The sequence below is a fragment of the Cyphomyrmex costatus genome, unplaced genomic scaffold (genome assembly GCF_001594065.2).
Source record: "Cyphomyrmex costatus isolate MS0001 unplaced genomic scaffold, Ccosl1.0 scaffold132, whole genome shotgun sequence".
Classification (NCBI taxonomy): domain Eukaryota; kingdom Metazoa; phylum Arthropoda; class Insecta; order Hymenoptera; family Formicidae; genus Cyphomyrmex; species Cyphomyrmex costatus.
The window spans coordinates 1,179,521-1,203,204 of NW_017275304.1; the positions used below are offsets into that span (position 1 = coordinate 1,179,521).

General features: G+C 32.5%; 1 protein-coding gene across 1 annotated transcript; it reads right to left on the minus strand.

The window, feature by feature from the left end:
• Positions 1–397: 397 nt before the first annotated feature.
• Trpgamma (Transient receptor potential cation channel gamma) lies at positions 398–23,684 on the minus strand. The gene is made up of 16 exons (XM_018550948.1): positions 23,557–23,684; positions 21,580–21,814; positions 20,080–20,228; positions 18,647–18,842; positions 14,464–14,634; positions 13,410–13,644; positions 11,011–11,131; positions 8,579–8,863; positions 8,053–8,186; positions 7,842–7,974; positions 6,942–7,137; positions 6,422–6,616; positions 5,262–5,487; positions 3,214–3,564; positions 1,608–2,126; positions 398–866 (listed from the first exon to the last, which is right to left on the minus strand). Exons 1-16 carry the CDS (start codon positions 23,667–23,669, stop codon positions 709–711), a joined length of 3,417 nt encoding a protein of 1,138 aa, XP_018406450.1. The 5' UTR covers positions 23,670–23,684; the 3' UTR covers positions 398–708.

A 23,684-nucleotide genomic window follows, 5' to 3' on the forward strand; every position in this document is an offset into this window, starting at 1 on the left:
GCCGTCGACTCACACATGCCATTTCTGTTCTGGCAGTAGTAGTAATAGTAATAATTCTCAGTACAATCTACCGTCGATCGTTGCTTAAAGATCGCAAGAAAGTACTGCACCGATCAATTATATATGATATTCCATCATTCCAACTAATTTAAAAAATCATTAAATAGTAATAGTACAAACAACATAAAATATGATTTTGTATACAACTGTTGCTCAAGAAAGTTTAAATTAAAAAAAAAATAAATTTACTACAATACTCATATAGAAACTCTCCTTCATATGTATAAAATTAGAAACAAAAATAAATATATATAAAATATAAGTAATAAATATGACGTACCAATAATCTTGAAGTGAGATTTTGAGCCATTATTTCATTGAAGGAAGTGTTCATTTCGTAGGATAGTAAAAAGATTGGTAAAGGAAAGAGGATGAGATTCTAATAAGAAATGGGATTTCTTCGAGATTCCCGATCGACGTCGCTCTTACGTTTAATCGGCATGGCGCGTCGCGTCGCGAGAAAGGCATCATTGTGCGTCTGCCGACGTCGGGACGGTCGTGCCGCATGCGTGCGTGTATGCTTGCACGATCGTCGTCGACGTCGTTCTAGCCTCATGGCCGTTGTAAACGAAGCTCGTAGCTGAGTTCCGATTGATGCTTCCTGTGTCAGCTGGTCGGCCGCCGCCCGTTGGCGACATATCCGTTTCCTCAGAGCCAGCCGGCGGACACGTCATGGCCGGAAATCGGCTCGATGCCGGGAAGACGTTGCAGCTGTGTCGCCGATCCATTTCGCTTCGCTGTGATCGATGTCGAGCCACTCGCCACTACGCTCTCTTCGGTGGTCGACGGTGTCAATGGAGCGACACCTAAAAAAAAAAAAAAAAACAAGGATGGTTACGTTGTGTATATACTGTACATATATAAATTTTTTTCTTGCTTATAAATATTGCACTTGACAAAAACGGTTTAATAACATTACATAAATTATAAAATTCTATGTAAAATTTTTATATGTAAAAAATAAACTTAAATTAATTCTTGATGGACGGGTCCTCCGTACGGGGAACTTTATTTATTTTATAAATTATTCACTCGCGCGATGTTGAAAGCTTATGGTCTATAAGATAATTGAATAATATTTTATTCAATTTTGAGATCAAAAATAAAAAAATTCAAAATTGTAAATTTAATATGGTAAATATAATTTTTTAAAAATTATCTTTAATTATCATGTAAAACATAGTTTTCGAAAATTTTTATTGCGAAAAAGACAATTTTTTTGTTGCAAAAACCCTTAGAAAACAAAATTTTCTTTAAGTTCCTTCGTTAAAAGATTCTCGGCCTTAAAAAATTAAATTTATAATTAATAAGAAATTATGTGAGACATTTCCACAAGTTTAAATAACCATTTTTAATGTATCTACATATACCTTGTTACTCTAATTTATAATATATTCTAATTATGAGCTCAAATAATTACTCGAAGCTAGTGGGAACAGATAATGCATGATAGTTATATGCACGATAATGCATGTCATAATTGATTCATCCTACATCTACATATATGATCTCGTGAAACAACATGCCATGCAATAATATCAGTTAACCTTGCTGCACATTAATGTGTTCGCTGATGGCCATTTCGACGACGTCGAGACTGGGTTGCTGGCTCTGCGTAACTTCGTGCCGTCGAGACGTCATTATTGACGAATGCGGCGTTAATTCGGGACCTCGAGTAGGCACGCTGCTAGCGCGTTGCAGTTGCTTCTTCGAGGAGATCCTGGCTGGCAAGACCGTGGCGACCGAAGACGTCGTGCTCGAGTCTGCGGGATTTGTATTGGTGCTGCTAGTCATCGCGGGCGTAGATGATCTCGAGGCGGAGAACTTTTTACGCTTCTTTCTCAAGGCAGCCAGAGCCGGGCCCAGGCCGTGGGTGAACATGTGATGCGCCTCTTGATGTTGTACCTGATGATGTACATGAGAATGAGAGTGATGGGGATGCTGAGAGCTTTGTACATCGTGACTGGCACCCTCAAAAGAGGACTTTGAGTCCGAGGAGCCTTCGGATCGTGAGCCACCGTCCTCGGACGCTGGCGAATATACCGAGTCCTCGGAACGAGATCTACCTGAAAAGAGAAAATGACGTTTGTTTGTTTATAAAGTGACTTCATTATTATTTCGTTTAAATAAGAAATTTATATAAAAGCGAAATTCATAAATAACTGACAATATTATTAGAATATCTAATTATTGGATGTTTAGAAATGCCTAAATTATTGTTAAGATTTTCATGCTCGTTATTAATTTGAATATTATTGTGTATTATGTTTGACTCTTGTTTATTATTGGTTATTATATCGAAATTTGATGTATTCACGATAGTTCTACTAATTAGTTGTTGTTACGTTATGTCACACCAAATTAAATACTGCAAGGTTACTTCTCGCATAAACATCCTTTATCAGTCTTCTAGAAATAAATCGTAAAAACAAATTTCTATCTTTATTCTCTATAACACCTTTCCGCAATCTCTCACTTTTTCAATTTAATTTTGACATCATCAGTTGAACCGTAAATTCTTTACAATTTTGTCTTGAATACACAAAATACTAGGAAGATAGGAAATAAAAATATATTGCTAACGTGTGTTTTAATTTAATCCTAACTATACACACTAGGATCATAGAAATCCCAATGCAATTTGCTAAATCGAGATTTCTTCGCGTTTCTGAATTTTTTTTGGACCTATATATCTTGAAGTTCCTTAATTTTATCGACTTTTATACATTTATAAATTTGTTCCTTCATCAATTCTTCAATTAAAAAAAATTAATTGAAATCCATTTTTATGGAAGTTACAGTAACAAACATGGATCCCAGGAATGTGTATATTAAGCCTAAATGTGTACATTAAGGTACAAAAAACAACATGTATAGCTAGGGTTAATAACATGAAATTGTTTATTCTATTTTTTTTGTTTATTAATATTTAATATTCAATATTCAAAATATTTTTGCGACTTTATATAAAGTCATTATATTAAGTCTTTATATATAGTTTAAAGTCATATTTCATATTTTTAAATAAAGAGCGCAGAATACTAAACTATAATAATATACCATATATTTTATACTCTTGCGTATCGAGATTTAGTTGAAGTATCTATCATAAACATTAAACAAAATATTAATGTGAGGAAATTTTCGACTTACCGATTAGTCTGGAGACCCTTCCGGCTTTTGCAGCTTCGATCAAAGTGCCCCAACGCTTCTTCCGAGAGCTACTTCTGGTGCTGTGGCTTTGTCGCGACCCTGTAGCTAGTCCGGGCACGCTATTAGTGCTGATGTGATGTGGGCTCTTCTTCGGGGTTGTGCCTGGTCCAAATATTCCACTTAGGGTCGAGCCAAATAAGTCATGATGAGAATTCTCATGCTGCGCTTGCTGAAGGGATGCGATGAATTCAGCTACGGGCGGTAGGGTATTGCTTCCGCCCGGCTGTGGCCCGATATTGAAACCCTTCATTAAACGCCGCTCCTTCTGACGGTTTTTCTTGCCACCCGCACCTACGGACAGCTCTTTAAGGCTACCGTCTAGGAGACAAACAGAAAATCGACGAGCAGCCTCAAGCAATCTACTAAAAAAAAAATCTACTTAAAAAACTTAAATGGCTAAGAAAAAAACTAATGGAAATCTAGAGTCACGCATGATATTCTAATTCTAATCATAGCCTAAGTAGACTATAAATAAATTATATATTAAATTATACAAATTATATATTAAGCGCCATGTATAACATTAGTTTACAAATAAATAACTTTTAGTGCAAAAGAAGAAACTTTTCTTAACGCACTTTGAGACGCTGAGTTCAAATTTGATAGAAAAATGTTATCAAATCAAATTTTCAAGATATAGTATTTTTAAGGTAGCATTTCTGTTCAAATAACACTTGGTTGTGACAAGTAATAAGCAAGACAAACATTTTCGTCCGGATTTGACGATAATTGAGAAATGTTATTAGGGGTATTAAGACAAAAATATGCTAAGTAATTTCTCCTGGACTTTAACATGTAAAAGTCATATAAAAATTAAACAATCTCAATAATCAGTTATAAAAAAAATTCTTTTTTATTACTCAAAAATCGAATTTTATGGAAATATTTCGATGTAGGCTCATCGTAGAAAATTAGAAACAATCTTTACTCCTCTTGCACAAAATGTTGTAAACTAATGTATATATAATGTATGTTACGTTAATTGTTCAACATATAACAAATAATTATAACCAATATGGAAATAATACCAAAAATTAATTAAACTTTTCTTTATTTTTTTGTATTAACGAATAAGAATAAATAAAATAACTTTTACGCAGTGCTTTCTAAATTCTTCTGAAATTCTCTATCTGCTGCAAAGCTTTTTCCTTTTACAGTGCAATGTATGCAAAAATAAAAATTAATAAAAGTCAAAATAAAAATTAATTCAGTTTTAATATACAGGATTAAAGTTAACGATTATAGCTATTAGTTCAGCACATCGAAAGAAAAAGTATAAATTAAATTAGTACGATAACATTTATTTATGCAAAATTTGTGCGGATCACGAATAAAAAAATTATTCTACGTATTTTCTCATTAAGGCAAATTGAAGATTTAAGCCGACGTGATACTTACAGAGTCATCGGGTAAATTCTTAATTAGAGTAATTAGTCCCGAAAGTTCGAATGAATAATGGCGCTTTCTTTAGCTTCTCAAATTACAAGTTACTTTTACCCAATGACTAATGCGAGTGTTACCTACTGCGAATAAAATAATGATTGGTATTCCCAAATAGAATCGCGGAGTTAAATTCAAAGTTTCGACGTTCCACGTGATGCGATTAACAATTTGTGGATTACCAGCAATTGCGCCGTCTCTCATATAATTCTCATCGTTAACTCGGAAACACATCCGTTCGCGAAAATGCTTTTTGTTTAGTATCAAAATAATGTTTAATTGCACACCTTCGAGAGAGACGAGAGATTGATAATTTCATTACCCTCGCATATTTTACGAATATTCATTTTTTTAAAATAAATTCTACAACAATATTGTCCTGACTAAATGAGAATCCGTTCCTTTCAAAGGAAATTGAAAACACGCGATCAATATCCGCTGTGCATACACACTTGATTTCTTACAGTAGCAAATACTGAATCAATGCTTTCTCATGCAGGATATATGCAAGGCAATTTATTTTCTTCTTACTTTTCATTTTGACTTACCGGTACCGCTGCTCGCTGCAGTAGAGGTGTTCATGCCAGAATTCTTCAGTATTTCGATGAGTTCGCATCGAAACGCACTGATATCTTGTTTAATCTCGTTCACGTCATCCTCTGTGACACCTTCGTTCTCTGCTTTGCGTTGCTCCACCGTGACATATCGTCTCACCAAATTTCTCATGATACTCTGATATCTAAAATCCCGCTCTGAAGCTTGTTTGACCTTTCGCTAAGATAAAAATCAGAAATCGAAACCCTTCAACTTCCAAAGTTTTCGTTACAAAGTGCACGTTACGCTTTATATAGTACGCCCCAGATTTGTCGAGCCATTACGGATCACGGATTCTTTGATGTACTAGATTTTCCCTTAGCGAAAATATCGAATGTTGTTATGATATATTCTCTATCATGCATCTAAAAATAAATAATTATCTGAAAGTATATCTATAAAATATTATGCCAAATTGCATAACGATTATAAGTTCTTACGAATTATTATATTATAAGTTCATAACGAAATAAAAGTTCTTTAAGTAATAATCGTAAATAATACGTAAGATTTGCTATATTTAAGAAGTTTTTATCTCTAATCGTTTAATAGCTTGATAAGAGGATTCCTTGTTTATTTGTTGAGAATTGTTCCTAAGCCCTTCAAGAAATCTGTATAAGATAAAAACTTCGTAAGACTGAAAAACTTGGTACACTTATATCTATGCTGTATGATCTGTAAATATATACGATAACAGAACCATTGCGACTTATAATGACAAAAACTTTTCCTTGGATTTAATATCCCTTGCAAGTTCTAAAAAAAAAGATGCGCAAACTTCTCTTCTAACACTTGAATTTCCGCTCTAAATATTCTTACTACATAAGAACCTAATTTTAAAATCCAAAAAAGAAACCGGAGTGCCCCGGAAAAATTCGTAGAAAGCATCTCTCATGACAGAATATTTCAATATCCTCCAGCGTTCGCGAATCCCCCGCGATGCGCTAGCATTGACACCTTATTCTGCAACTCATCGCTTTGCATTGGGCAAGCGATAAAAATTCAGATTTGAAAATTGAAGGTGGCTCGACTCATCGGGGAATTTTCTTACAAAAGCGACGACGTCGCGGATGCTATTTTAGGTTTGCAAAAATCTAAGAACTGTCGTTCCTACCCTGATTGTTCGCATGTGCTCCTTTTTAGCTGCCCTGCTGTGTCCACAAAGCTTCCGATACACCCATTGTACGACGTACCAGACGCTCTTTGGGGTCGGTATGATGTTAAACGGTGGCGGAGCGGTACCGCCTTCCTCGAAATAGCTGATCCAGAGCTTGCTTCTCGCGAACTTCCACTCGACGTCAGCGCGTTCCTAATTACGAGCAGCGAATCATCCCGCTAATTAGTTTCGGCTAATTATAGATGAAAAGTATGGTAAAGTACGATTTGCCGCGTGTTTTCGACGTGGTTTTAGTGTTTCAAGGATCTTACGCTCGTTTTTGTTCATTTTCACAAAGAATAAATATTATCTGTATTGTATTATTAATTCATTTAATACAACATTTAACGCGAATAAAGCTAATGGATATATTTTCTTATTTTCTCTTCGTTTCTCTTGGATTTTTAGTTAAATTAAATCTCAGATATATAATAACGTTTGTTGTAAATAAATTTCGCGAAAGAGATGTTGCACTTACCGAGATTAGTTGATAGGAATGATTCATCATGGCAATCAGGAGATTCAAGAGGACGACGATGTTAATAACTGAGTAAGTACCAAACATTAACATGCCCCAGAACCTGGTGAATACTTTGATACCATCTAGTTCGAAGCTGTCGAGGTCCACCAGGCCAAAAACCGCCCAAAAGAGCGTTTGTATTGTTTCAAACAGACTACCCAAAATTCATATCATGTATTATCCGAAATAGATCGCAAAAATAAGCACACAAAAATTTAACTCAAGATAATAAAGAAACTCTATACATATAGTTACAAATACGAAATATTTATATCATAACTCTTTCTCTCTTTCTCTCTCTCTCTCTACAATCTGAATTCTAAATATATCAATTAACGCTTCTTTTTCTTTTTTTTTCTACTAAAGATTTAAGTGAAAATTAAAAATTCTTTTAATTAAAATAAAATAAAATAATATTGTGAGGGGAGGCTCCAAGAATAAATCTAATATAAATAAAATGCTTACGTAAGCTTCTGCAGTTGTAAGTACGTAAATTATAAAATATACTTATGGGCAATAAAATACAATTTGCAATTATGAATATATTTACTGCATGAAAATTAAAAATAAATCGTAAATTTGTAGACAGTTTGACTTTGGATAATTCAGTTTCTCAGCTTGACCAATTATCATACTAAAAAGGATTCGAATCTAAAGTCGAAATGCGGGTTTACTTTTAACTTCGTTCAGTAAACACATTCTAATTGCCTACGAATTTAATCATTTCTTATAAATAATTTACGCACTAACAATCGCAAAGACACTTTAAATGGGCATTTTATTGTATTAAATAAAAATTCTTTCTAGTTCTATATATTTATAAAAAGCAAATATTCAATAAAAGAAATTATTGCATACTTTGCAAATCGACGCCAAACGGTGCACGCGTTGGGGTCAGCATTGGTTGTGCTAACATTAGCCGCATATGGCATTGCTGAGGGACACTGTTTTTTCTCCATATCGGCGTAATACCAAAGAAGTTGATTGAGACCTATAATAAATGTTTCCTTTTACATGACTTTTCATCTTGCTGCAATATATCTTATTGTAGCATTTTCATTTTATTTACCGCACGAAAAAGCGAAGAGAACCAACACGTAGAGGAAGAAGAATTTCATAATGTCCATGACCATCCTCGACAAGGAAACTTGCAGTGGACCGAGATGAGGATTCACGGAGAATATGTAGACGAGTTTCAACGAACTGTAACGCGACATTATTTACTGCTTTTAATCTGGATAATACAAAGTGTTTATAATTCCCAACATTTTCCGATTCAGCTTTTATGTTATATCGCATTAACCCTCCAATGTAATCAAAGATTCATTTGCACTTAAAGTGCGATGCACTGATCATTCGCATTCAAAGCACGTTTTAAACGCGTTCGCATACATTTCGAAGATATCGCAACTAGAGATTGTAATTGAGAGATATCACGATATATATAATAGTTTTGTTATCTAGCGACGGAGAGAATAAAAAAGACTTAATAACGTTTACAAGATGTACGGAAAGAGATTAATGTTTTTAGCTTTATCGCAATCGCATCCTGTATATCAACAACAAAGATGTACGATCGAGTAATTTATTTATACCTGAAGATGTTTGCGGCGGAAAAGAGGCCCTCAGAGATGAGCATCGGGTCCCAAGTGTCCCACTGCTCACGTTGAAGTTCGATCACCGAACCAGGCACCTGATCCTTGTTTTCCTTTAGCACTCTGTAGTAAGCTACGACTCTGAGCGCCACCGTGGCTACGTATAGCGAGTTCGTTACGAAGTCGATCACGTTCCACATATCGTTCACGTATTCCTCCAGACCCACATCCCACAATTGTTTCACCTCCGACCAGATCAATCCCGACACCCAGGCCAATATAAACCTGCGATTTCAACCATCTAGTTTTGATCTTATCTCTGAACGAAAAAAACGCGCGGCACGTCAAATCGATGGCCTTGCATAATTTATTCATCAATAATTCTGCGCTTCGTAAATCGATTGATGTCACCAGAAATTTATTCGAAGAAGTTAGCACCTTTTCAGTAGTACCTTTTTGATATCTTTTAATTCCTTTTGATATCGTTTAATTCTTTTTTCTTCTTTTCACTTTCTTTCTTTCACTCGCGGAAAGAACGATTTTGCTGAAATTTCTAAAAATTTTGCTAAATACAGATCTGAAAATAATTTCATTCGGATTATAAAAATAATTATGTAGAACACTCGAATTTCTTGATAGAATGTTAAAACTTTTTCCAGCATTGTCATCAACATTTAACCCAGGAATATATGATCTGTCTAAAAAGTTCCGAACTGGATTCAGAAATGGAAAATCGAGAAAAATAAAGATACAAATTTTATTAATAAAAACTTTCATATAGTTCCTTCTCTCCGACCTCAATGCAGGAATGCACTGTTCAGAATGTTTTTTAATCGTTGGATAAACTTTTACGGTAATACTCTTTCGAAATAATCTTCAATGCATTCGTCACATTGAAGCCTATTTCAAAGTCAATTAGTCTGAATATTTAAAATGTTGCCAAAATGTGTTGCCTTCATTTTTTTTTCAAAAGTCAAAACCTGCGCTAAAAAAAAGTGATCAACATCGTCTTGATTTTGGATTTTATTGCTCTCACTTTCAGTTTTGCCTTTCGTAACCCTAAATTTGAATTTTGAAATAAAATGTCAAATTTGACAATAGCTGGCTATTTCACTAAAAAAAATGTTTACAAGGGAAAAATCTAACGAAATCCACATTCGCCGGTTTTTGAAACATATTTTTGCATCATGAGAAAAATTGTACTAGTAGTTAAATATTGATAGTAAAAGGTGCCATAGTTGTTGAAAAAATGGCGTTATTTATACGCGTTCAGAAAAAATTTAGTCTCGGAATTTTTTAGACAAACCGTGAAGTTACTGGAATATTTTTACATTCTAGTAGCGGCGAAAACATGTGAAATGTTGTAAAAATATTGTTTCGTATGAATATTGTTTAAAATTTTTTAAATTATTTTTTACAAATCTTTAAATATACAATTTCATAAAAGATCCGCAACAAAAAGACGTTAATTAACATTTTTATTTTTTTTAATACTGTCATAATAAGCTATTTAATAGATTACTTATTTTGTATAATATTTGTTTGGTTTCCACTTACTTTTTTCAAAAAATTGTGATTAAATCCATATTCATGTTTTTGAACACTAATAAATAGAAAAACATAATAATAGTTATTTTAGTAAATAATATGTAATAATAATAAATTACGATATACAGTCTCAATTGTTCCAAGTGATTGCTTAGGTAAAAAATATCAAATAACTATTCCCCCAAGTTATCAAGCGTTTTACATTATTTTGATGATCTAATAAAATTATTTTCAGATCCGTGTAACTATTTAAAATTTTGGATACATCAAAGAGCGGAAAAAGTCATTTTCCGTTCTTTTATTATTATCATAATCGCTCGCGATTTTCTTTACTGATTATTTTCGCGATATTTTTCGCACGAAAATAAAATCTCAGCGACATCTTATTAATAATGCGTCAAATTGAACGCAAACATAAATTTTTGATATAACAGGTCTTGTTCATCTTATTTCGATTTTGTCATCGTGACAGGAAAAAGTCTTCGCGATTGCACGCGCGTCTTCGTGGGATTTATCTCGTTTACCACCGACTTACTATGTGTAATGCTTCTATACGTTATATATTACCGTTTTCCGCACGAGCGGAGAGTGCTATAAACCGATAGATATTACATGAATTTTACCCAGCTTTTTCAGCTCTACTTTTTTCTTCTTCTTCTTCTTCTTCTTCTCTCTCTCTCTCTCTCTCTCTCTCTCTCTCTTTCTCTCTCTCTATTGAAGTATTATTTTTTTCACTTTTACAATTTCCTATCAAAATTGTTTATACCCCTCGCGTGTAAAATCTCCCTCGTTATTACTCCTCAAGTTATGAAACACGTGATATCGAGTTTAACGAATAATAACACGAAACACGAATACGAGTGCGAAATTGAAGGAAACCTTACCATTCCACAATCGTTGGTGCAGCACCTCTTTTAGTCGGCGCTGGTTCGTGCTCCACGACATCGTGTCCCATCCAATTACCGATCACGCTCTCTATCCGTTGACTAGCCAGTATTAACATGACTGTGCAGGCAAAATTATGCGCATTCATCATCGTTAAAAATTCAGAACAGTCGTAATTTAAACGTAAAGTCGTAACGGTAATGATAGATCGTGCAACTTGACTCAGTTGAGATAGAATTCATTTCAGTAGAGATTTAATTCGCGATTTAATATCTCAGACGTTTAATGTTAGAAGTTAGAGAGCTGCGATAAAAAACGATTCCTTATAAAATTCTTTCAAATGAGAGAAGGTGTCTTTTAGGTCTAAATTGGTTACAGTATTTAATAAATGTTTCGTGTTAATGGTGTAAATACATAATCGAATAAATAGTAGAAGCCAAGACAACGATGTATCGCTTGTGGTTGTGCGAACAATTAATCTTAGGGCAGTAATGCTTCTTAGCCGTCCGAATTCCGTACATTAGTGCACGACTATTATTGGTAACGGCACCAAAAGGTATTTGTAAACTGTTTGACGTTCGCCGTGTAGATGTTTGATCTGCCAACGTGCCGGGAAGTTAAATACGCCGTAAGAAACGCTGTTTGAGATCCGTGTCGCTCTCTTTCCTGAATATTTCCGCAGGATGAGTCATATTGGATATCGTAAACGCGCGAAATTATTCGGACGTTGCACATGGAAATCGGAAAATCTTTAATCTATAAAATAAACATCTCATTTTTTTGTTTGATAATTAATAAATATTATAATACACAATTAATAAACATTATAATACATAACTACCGTCAAAAAATTTGTTTAGATATTATTACGGAGATTTTATGAAAATGTTACGATATTTCAAGTTATAATAAATTTAGAAACTTAAAAAACTTGTGGATATTTACGTGTTATCATATTTTAAAACAGTAGTTGCAGACACAGTTTAACACATAAATTTTACACATTGAAAAAAGTTATATATATGAAAAAATGAATAATATACAAAGTTTAATATCTTTCTGGGATATGAAACCGAAAACATGTTTCTGATTTTAAAATAATTTTTTATTTTAAGAATATTTTTTAAATACTTACATTTGCCTCAAATGCCACTTGAAAATTATTGATATAAAATTGACGTTCCATTCTATGACGATTCAATAATATATGTTTCGAATGCATGCGTAAATTAGATGAAAATGCATTGAATTAAATAATTACTTTTATTTTTCTTTAATAGTTAGAAAATTTAACTATTCACACGTTGAAAGCAAGATTTACGATTTGTTAATTTCGCGTTGTTAGTTTCGCGTGAAAATTTCCCCGCGGAATTATTTGATTAGCAAGATAACGTGGTAGAGCGAAGGTTTAATTGCTTCAATTAATGAAATGCTGCAACAGAGAATGCTGCAATCCAAGATAATGAAAGATTATGTACAAGTATCTAAATTTTCAAGCGAATATTCCACAAACTTTTAGATTTTAGTACATTCTGCAAAAGTTGCAAAAGTAAAAAATAAAATAAATTATTTCAAAAGAGCTGAATTAAATATACCATTGCGCCGAATTTTAGTATTGACTTTCTTAACCAAATAACGATCAAATATTGACTTTCGCAAATTAAATAATGCCGTTGATTTCGAAATTTTACCAATTACAATAAGGTACGATTATTTGAAATTTTCACGCACCGATTAGAAATCACCTCGATTACGATTACGATTGTATCAATTTCGGAAACAAAACATTACTTCGTGCAGCTATAATTGAAAACCGGAAAGAGAGATGTTTGTAAGAATGAACGGTTAGTATCAAGCTGATTCAGCAGTGCAACCGATATTTCCGGAATGAACCGGATATTTGGGTCACGCTGATCAAGTGTAGCGAACAATCTAGGAAATGGCAGGTTACGGCCGGATGTCGTGCCAAGTGGTTAGATTTAAAGCATGACATGAAATCGCCCTGAGTGTGAAACGACCGGCATGTTATCGAAATGTTTCGTGTGTCTCACATGTATGTTGGGGTATAAGAATTTATTTATCTTAAGACGGGAAGCACAGACTTTTGTATAACGCATAACACATAATGCATAAGAAAATGTACCAATCAAAGTTCTCCGTTTTCTTCCTTTCCATGAAATAAAGAATTCTGATTGGTTGAATTTCTTATGCCTTATGTGTTGTGCGTTATGCAAGAGTCTGTGCTTCCCGCTTAACTCCTCTTTAAATTTCTTATATAGCTAGTATGAATGAAATAGCGGTTTACACTTGACTTAGTCGTAACTTTCAAAGTTAGACTTTATCTAAATAAAATTATGTCGTAACACAATTCTCATTTAAAAGATGAAGATGTACTTACATAGAAAAGTGAAATACGATGCAGAATGACAGATGAATTTGATAAATGGCTTCCTCATGGTTTTGCCGATCATGCTGTGGGGTGCAATGATGTAAGCTACGCTGAAGAACGGGAAAAGGACGCCGATTCTGACGATCTCCAGCGCCTGGAGGAACATGTTCTTCCTTCGAAACCCTGGCAGACCCTCGTACCAGATCGATGCCAGTAGCTGCTGCACGTTAGGATGCGCTACGAACTGGAAATATCCAAGCGATATTGACCGACAGTTTCCGGTCATGCGATTGGGAGAAGGTGGCAGCTTCTCACGCAATCAAAATTTGAACTGCAATTACTATCTTCCAAATGTCATCCTTAATTATCACACACTAATAAACGTTTCATATTTTTTCTCTTTTAATCGTTCAAATTTAATTAAATACTCAATTATTTCTGCATTAATGCTACAAAAGTTGCACTAATGTTACAATAATTGATGATCAATTTACAATATACCTATAATTGTTACATTATATATATTTAAAATTATAGAAAATTATTTAATAAAATATAATTAAAAAGTTTTAAGAAATAAAAAAAATTTTACAAAAAAAGAGATCTAACAAATGAAGTGATAATAAAATATTAGAAAAAAACTTTTTAAATAAAATTAATTATGATAGAAGTTATAATAAAATTAATAATAACAAAAGTTTAAATATAATATAGAAATTAATTATAATTATATATAACTATATAATAAAGAAATTAATTATAATAAAAAATCTTTTAAAAAAATTAGTAAAAAATAAATTACATTTCGAATTAAATAGACCCGAACGGAGTTAAATCTTTATTGTGTGTGGCTATTTAAATTTTTTCAGTAGATTTTCTGCATTGTTGCTTTACGCGTCGGGAATTGCAAATTGAGAAAAAATTCGGGTATTTGACAAATTTAAATAATTATACTTGCAAATGCGGTTTTCCTTATCGAAGAGAGCAAAATCTATTTCTAATCCGGTATCTAGTATAATTTAAAAAAATGAAAGGGTTTATGTCTTTTCATTCACACCCCTACCTTCTTTTGTCTCAGCTTAATGGCTAATTTTAAACGATTAAGATGCATCCTCTCTCCGTGTTCAAAAGCTGGTCCCGTTGGGTCGTGATTCAGCAGGACTTCGAGCTCATAGGAACTTCTAGTGTGGTCCAGCAATGCAGTCGCGAAATCTTGGCACTGTCTTCGGAGTTCCTGAAATCACCACGATGGTTGCTGCCAATCATAATACCAAGATGCAATTTCAAATGCATTCTCTCCAAAGCATCTAATTTCCTAGGGTCGCTGAAAATAATCCTCCTAATTTCGTTCCTAATTCTAGAGATCCGTTTTGCAATTTCTCGATATTCCTGAAGGAAATTCGGTAGATTCTCTGCGTTGTCTCATGCGTGTTGGGAATTGCGAGCCGAGAAAGAATTCGCACGCTTGACGAAACGAGATCGAACTTCCCTTTCTGCAAGATCGACAAGCGTGCTCGAGATCCTATCCTAATTGTTCCCAATCTTGACTTCAATTGAATTTTTGTTATGCACCCACGCGGATATATAACCGTTTCTGTGATATGTCTCGCATCGTTAACTGACGTAAACCGAAAATCGTCGCGAAAAGTTATACTCAACTTCATGAAAAAGCAAATGATGAGAAAATTATGCAGCTGTAATCTATTCTTCTTTTCAATCGCCAGGCAAATATTTGCATTACCCATCGATTGAGAATTTAAGTTTTCAAACATTTCATATTTTAGAAGAGAACCACACAAAATATTACATTTTGATTTTAATAAAACTTGGCATACATAAAGGTTACATAAAAAGGTGGAAAAATGGTTTTAAAAAGTGAAATCACTTCTTATAGGTAACAAAAATTGTAGACTTTTTTTGTTATGTCTCAAAAACTGAGATATCAAGCAAATGTATACTACAAAAGTTTTACAATAAAATTACCTTTATCTATTTTTACGTCAATAATATTAAAAAAAAATATTTTTTAATTAAAAAAATTATTTTATTTTTCAAAAATATTATTGACACGAATGAACACAGTTAATTTTGTTGTAAATTTTTTATATAAAACATTTTTTGTTACCTCGAGTGTTCGAGATATAACGAAAAAAGCTAAAACTTGTGTATACTTAGGGTGATTTAATTCTTTAAAACATTTTTATTGCCGTAAATAATATTTTCTAAATTTATTTTTTTAATAAACCTATATAAGTATACAAAGTTACATTAAAATCAGAATTAACACTTCGTGCAGTTGGTATTGTCAATATAACGATTTTCGGTTTTAAAACATTGCTCTTTTGATCGAGCATCTTTTTCTTAGGTCGTTATTTTTTACAGTACAATATATGTGCGACACAAAAGAAGCCAAAGAGCAACAGAGCGTGAGTAAGCGACGTGATTGTAAGGTTACACATCTCTTATATCTGAAGAAGACCATCGTTACTCTAAATTGTCTGCAACATCAAGTTACGTGATCCTTCCATCTCAACGATATCATAAACTAAAGTTATTTTGTGGGACGCAAAGATATTATACAAGTATAATATGATTTAAAGTGCTTCTCGACATTTTCCTATAAGAAACATTCCTTTTCGATACATACAAATACGTCATATAAAATTTAATATATTCAGTCAATAAATATATTAAAAACAATGTATTAATTTTAATAAATATTTGTTTGAATAGTACTAACTAAATATGTAGGTATTTGATAAATGTGAACATATACATATTTATTTGGTACAAGAACTATTAATTTAATTTAAGTATCATTGACTTTTTTATTGATAAAAACTTATATACTGTACGTATATATTTCATTAATATTATTTAAACAAATATTTGTTACAATTTAGTAAATTTTTAGTATATATTGAAAGTGGATAAAAGATACAAATACAATTAACTCTTAAACGCTTTTTCGGTATAATAAACATACTTAACTTTCTTTTTCAATGTTTTTTCAAACACTTTTTTAATCATTCCCTATAATTTTTTATTAATTAAGATACATACATTTTCTTCGTACTTTATATTCCTTAATGTCTGACGTTTCAATTAAAAAATTGTTTACAATATGTTTATTTTTATAAAAATTATAAGCAATTGGACTGGGTTTTGCATATTGTTATATCCTGCAAGTGTGTTGTTTCCACAGTGTGGCGTCTAAGGATCAACTTCGAAAATAACGAATAAAGATGAAGCAAGAAAGAATAGAAGAAAAACGGGAAAGCATTTGCGGCAATTTATCACAAGCTTTATTCACTTTACTTTCAAAGTCGTCTTCATCGAGCTGGTATGTCAAGATCGACACTTGAGAGATGGGGAACGATACAATAGCAAAATGGGAGCAAAAAGATGGAGTTTTCCAAAGGAATAGAGGGTCAAAGAAATGAGGCTGATGACGGTGTAGAAAGGGTAGGAAGAGGGTTGTAGAAGAAACCAGAACGTTGACGAGGTTGAAAGGGAGAACAAAGGGTGTGGCAGAGAAACTATAAAGCAACTCGATAGCGTCGCTGCTCTGTATATTATAATACTATTGCGAAGTGCGATTTGTGCGTATATAAATCAAAAGTTGCACAGCGTGGTGAGCACTTAAACTTTCGCCACTTAAGCATCATAAAGAGTCGAGAAAGAGAGAAGCTAACAAAGAGCTACGCGAGGAATGCGCTCGAGTAGAACTTGAAAGACAGAATGGGCGAAAAGGAAAGCAAGGATGTACATCTGTACGACTGCTGAATTAAGGAAACATGTGTTAACTGCTGTGGCTCGCTAACCAAGATAAATTTGTTTCGTGAAACCGGAACACCCTGCAGTGGAGGAAGAAACATCGCTGAAGGAAACAACGCATGTATCTTAATTTGTAGCTTAGAAAGCGAGTGAACCGTTTGAAGAAGTTTTGATCATTTAACTACCATATTTCATGATATATGAAAAGTTATAATACGCAATTTCCAGTTGGGAAACTTAAAGCAGTTAATCTAGACGCTATATGAGTTAATTAAAAAATAAGGGAAAAGCTTATACGCTGGATGCGGAGATTTTGATGCCTATATGTATAACAATTTTAAATGTCAATTTTAAATACATTTTTCAGTTACATAAACAATGCGCTGCTTACTGTCGAATTTGAAATGCAATCATAAACTCAAGTTAAATAATATTATAATTAAATTTATTATCGAATTGGTAATGTGATACTACTATAGTCCTAAAAAAGAGTTTATAAGAATTTATTGAAAAATATTATTTCTGTCAGGTTATTTTATAAAAAATATTTTGTTTTTGTTTTTTTGAAATAACTGATTAATGTTGCTCATTATTGTTTCATAGAAACATCTTATTATCGATATCGTTATTTAAAAATTAACAATTCGTTACAATTTTCAAGTTTATCAAGTTTTAAGGACCTTCTTTAAAGTGTCATCCAATTGTCTATGTCGCTATTTGATTAATTCAACAGGAAATTGATAATGATTATGTGATTAATCGCAATGTAATCAAATGTAACATTCCTTTCTTTTAAAACTTATTTATGTACACGTTCCATATACATTTGTACAAAGTAAGAGTAAAAGTAACCATTGTATTCGTTATCATTACTAAAAAATAAAACGATGATAACGTTACAAATAAGGAAATGTAACGCGTCATTATCAATTCGTTACTCAAACAAGTAATTGTAGCAGTAATTGGAAGTAACGCTTAACTTTCCATAGTAATCAATGCGATTTCAGTATTCTTTTACTTTTTTCTTTACTTTCGAAATAAACAGTACAAAATTTAACGAGTATATTGTTTACATTTGTGGATACATCAAGTAGTAAAAGTTATAAATAATAATTAAAATATTTTTAAAACACACGTTCTTTTAAGAAATGTTAATCGATGACAAATTGTTAAAATTTAAAATAACCGTTAGATTGCAAATGCAAAATGTCAATTTTTTTTGTAATTTTCAAATAATTTCTGAAAAAGTAATTTACAATTTGCTACCGAAAAATCACAAATATTTGACAGCAAGTGAAGCATGTTTTTACAAATAAAATACGTCATTCGATGTTTGTTTTATAAAACGTTGTGTATAGGTAAAATTGAAAGTTTTGGCATCAAACATTTCGTATACAAAAATTCAGTGGACTATATTATTTACAAATATGTAGTAATATTCATGAATATAGAAAATATCAATTTCTTGCCTGATATTCGCACTTGAATTCGTGCTCCAAGAACGAGAGTCGTCGAAGTTCCCAAGAGAGTTCAAAAGCAGTCAGGATAGGATCCTTAGACGACAGTGCTATCAAAGATGGCGACGCCAATGCCCGATAGGCGTTTATTCGACTTCTCGAATGCCTCAGGGAATCCTCCATCCTCGATGTCACGCACTCGTCGCATCTAAAAGAAATAACAAATGGCAACAACAAGTCGAAATGAAAACGACTTGGTGACTGCCTGGCGCGTTCATCGTTTTCTTTAATATTTCCCCGGACGGCCATGTGTCTCGCGATGTTACATCATCTTTTACGTTAAAAAGAACTCTTTTGAATCAACTTTCAAACCGTTATGCGACGAAAAGTCTAGCTTTGAATTGAGGAAACACTGGCCAATATATGTATTTCTTTTTACATCACAAGTATATGAATAAAATAAATAACTTTAGATATACAAAGAGACGGCTTTAAATAATACTCTTGACGTAAATTTCGAGCAAAGGAACACTATTTCTCGAATAAAAGCTACGCGCTATGGATGATGAATGTAAGTACTTTACACTCGGTACAGCTTTTGTCCGAAAAACGGTACCTCTTCATGCGAAACTACCACGAAAAATATTGTTGTTCAAAACTGTCCCGTATTTGAAACTACTCCTGTATGGTATGTATGAGCGTTTAGTCGAGCAAAACGCATATCGTTTTCACATAGCACATTACGACGTAATACAAAATTCTTCGTGTGCTTATACCGATTCAAAAATTTTCTGCAGCTCCAATACACAGAAGATTACGAGGCTTAATGTAATATCATTATAATAGATTAAATTTTCTCTAGAGGGGGATACTGGTAACGCGGCGCTCATGTACGCTTAGCCTAATTTAATTACGCTTTTGTCGCGTCCATACAAAGGAATAAGACGATAAACCAGCCGAGGGAATTAATTACTCAAAAAAGAGAGCTCTCTTAGTTAAGGACCAACGATCAGATACTCTTTTAAAGTATTTATAAAGGGATTAATTAATGTTCGTATAAAAATATGAACTTTTGCTAAAAGGTAAGTACTAGAATTTTTTAACATTTGTGTATATAACTTTTTTGTCTATCAGTTCATTTTATTCTTCTGCTTAATAAATAATTAATTAATTGTAAGATATTTCAGGAAAGTTAAGTTATTATTAAAACAAACGTCTCGATTCTTTATCACGAATATATATATCACTCGAAGAGATGCACAAAAGCTTTGTTAAAACATTTAGAATATTGGAAGCATAAAATATGCAAAACAGTGTATAGTATGAGATGTAATTAATAATAATAGCAAAAGAATAATTTTGAACAAAATATTATTTTCTTTAAGGACGCTAAGCTCCTTTAATTTTCTTTCATAATCGTAAAAGCGTTTAATGAATTTCCTTACCCACAGCGAACGTCGTGTGGCATCGGCAGAATCGATCCACGATCTAGGAGAATCTTTATAATTTCGTAGTTGTCCCTGTGGGCTGACAGGATTAACGGCGTAATATCGGGCGTGAATGTGGCTGTATCAGGAGGTAGAGCTTCCCAGCTCTGAAGAATTAAACCGCAAGTCATTACTTTCATAAAATTATATCGCTTGACAATCTCTCTCACACACGCGTACAAGCAATTTTTCATTTAACTCCTTTGATCTAAAATTATTATCCACAAATGTTTTTTGCAGTTATCACTTTTCAAAGAAAAAGACATAGTGATGAAAAAAACTATAAAAATGACAACTATACACGTTTCATATGTAGAATTAATGTACATAGTCAATAATAACTATTTTATAATTATTATAATTATAATATAGTTTATTCAATTATGTACATAAATTTATTTCTATATGCAATTTAATAATGTGTTTAATTGTTAAATTTGTTTAATCATCTTTAATTGTCATCACTTTGTTTTTCTTTAAATGTCGAATACAATTGGTGTCTGAATTATAACGAGTTTCGATAAATGAAATAATATCAAATATCAATGATAACTTAATAAAGTAGAGTAATAAGTCGACTAAATAAAGAATTTTTTTTCGCGTAACCAATCGACAAATAATCTTTCTTGGTGCAGACTCGCGTTGTCATTGTATCAGCATGATCGGCTTAATCAGTCATCGTCACGGGTGGTAACCCTTTTCTTCACGGGGAACCAATTCTCTCCATATAATGAATTCGTTCGGTCCTTTCGGACTCATTCCAGATATCATTCCGTTGAAGTTCTGCGTAAGCTGATTTCTCGTCAAATCCGATTAGAACTCTGTTCAAAATTTCGTATTCTTCTACTTTTTCCTATTGCAACCTCGTTTTCACTCTACCGGGTTTCTCTCATAGCCGTTATGAATGACTTTATACTTTGATGGAATCGTCTTTATGACAGAGAAGATAAGACTACTTGACGGCAAAATAAAATAGGGAAAAATCGTTTGTGAAGCAACTGACACGACAAGTAATCGATTTACGAACTTCAATCAATTTTTATCTACATATTTTACTTTCCCGAATGACGCTTATGTTAAATTACGTTACGGGTAAGTAGATGCGATATAAAAGTTCAATTATAAAACTATATAGAATATAGGTACATTATATATATAATGTTATATATATAACTATATATATATATATCACGTAAAAAAATTGTAAGATTATTATTTAATTAGAAAACTATCCGTAGAAAACTATCCATCCGTGTGCATTATAATATCGTTAACTTCTACTAATTAAAACAAACTAACGTAGAGCATAATTGAAATATATATTTTTAAAATAATATAATTATAATTATATAATTATAAAACTGATTAATAAATTATATTATACTATTTTTATTATTATATTTTCTCTCTCTTTCACACTTTCATTCAAATGTAAAAGAAGTCGATACAGACGCTTACGTGTGGCTCGCCATTCCTGTGAAGGGTCTCCTCATGCTCTAGAAGGACTTCCACCGCTTCAACGAATTCCTCAGAGATAGCATGAAGGAGCGCATCCTTGGTATCGACCTTGTGCTCTATTAAAAGCTCCACCATCTCTAGATTTTCATTATCGATCGCCATGAGAAGAGCCGATCGTCCAAGAGGATCCACGCAGTTAATGTTAATGTCGGCCTCGTGAGCTTTTTGGAGCATTCTGTAGTGACAGATGGATATTTGGAAGATTGATGAATTGCCATGTAGAATTCGTACGTGCAAACATTCGTATATAGAAAATCCCAAAATTATCGGATATCCTTTTAGCAAATTCTTATAGGGTTAGGAGAAATAATTTTTCTGAATAATATCAATCAAAATATTGTGTTTATTAGATGTTTTCAATTTTTAACATTATATATATAATATTTACAAATATATATTTCAAATTAAAATTTTATTAGCTACTTGGAATTATTTATAAAATTTTGTCATTTATTTTTTAAAACTTAATTTAAATTCCACGTTTTTAATCAATTACTTGAAAACTATAAGTACTTCAATATCTCTATCAACTAGAATTTTACTGCAGCAAAAAAATTTGGAATGAAAAAAATATTCGATAATTTCGAGACTTGTATAACTTTGGAAACAATTGATAGTATAATTTTATCAAAAGTAAAAGAAACCTTTTTCAAGTGAATTTGATTGCTTCTTGTCAAAATTAGAACAGAAAAGCGATGTCAAATCAAAGGTTTATGACTATAAATTATAACGGAGGAATTTCGCGAGAGTGGCAAGTTAATCATAGATAGCAATCAGTTTCAATTGCAGTAACATGAAAGCATAGCAGGGAGAATTCTTGAAAGTTTCAAAATCGCGCAAGCAAGCTTTATAAGATAATTAGAAGATTCTGTGCCGCACGCACGTCTAGAGAAAGTTCATTTATTTGAAGAATGTGACATAATATACACTAATTTTTTTTCAATAATATCACGATAAATGTAGCAAATACAAACAAAAATTATAAAAGAATAGTTGTCTAACTTTTTATATAAATTTTATGTATTTTTATAAATATTGTAAGATTTTTGAAACGAGAGAGATAACAAAATCATGATAATTCTATATATGTATAATATATATTTTTATAGAACACATACACACAAAGTTAAATTATGCTCGTTTCTACAATGTAGATTAATTAATTTAATCTCGACTAATTGTTTCAGAAAGTTCAAATGAAATAAAATTTCTGCATAATGTTGCGACATGGTCAACTTCCCTGAAGAAGTTTATTGCTATTAACTCGTATTCTTTTTTTTTGTACGGAAGAAGCTTTCTGTCTTCCCTGGATACCTGCTCGCACAACGAATCCCACGTTCGACACAATTATCTATTTTCGTTAGCAGTAGACGCGTGTCAGCGCGCGCACGTGTCTAGGTATTTCTTATAATAGCTCTATTAGGATAACAAGGACGTACGATAATCGTACTCTTAATTCGCGAAAAAATGAAAGGATGAAAAGATAGAGAAGCTTATAGGGATACACGTGTACATTGTATAAGGATATACGTGTATGGACGAAATGCGAATAACATGAAACTCACATTTGTATATATAAATAAATTATTTTTCTCTTTATAAATAAATGTTTTATATCTATAAAAGGGGGGAGGAATTCTTTTCTTCTCTTCTACCTCTTTTTTCTCCTTTTACTTTTTTAAATATATATATGCAATATTCTCAAAACCATATCTGTCTGGAAAGGGCTCCATGTTACAAAAATTTCGCGGTAACATACATCGATGTAAGCAGGTGAAATTAATGTTAAAAATAAACATACATCTGTTTAAGGAGAAAATTTCTTCATTTTTTTGCCCTGTACTCTTCTCTGATAATAAGAAATTCAAAAATATCTATAAATTTTTTCCATAAAAAAAAACTTTGAATTTCACTGACCTCCTAACGGAAGCCACATCTCCGCGCTCGACGGCAAGAAGATATTTCTTTTCTTGAAGCGACAGGCTGGCCATTTCCTGATGAGGTCTCACTACGTTCTCTTCCTCCATCATACCATGTATGCTGTG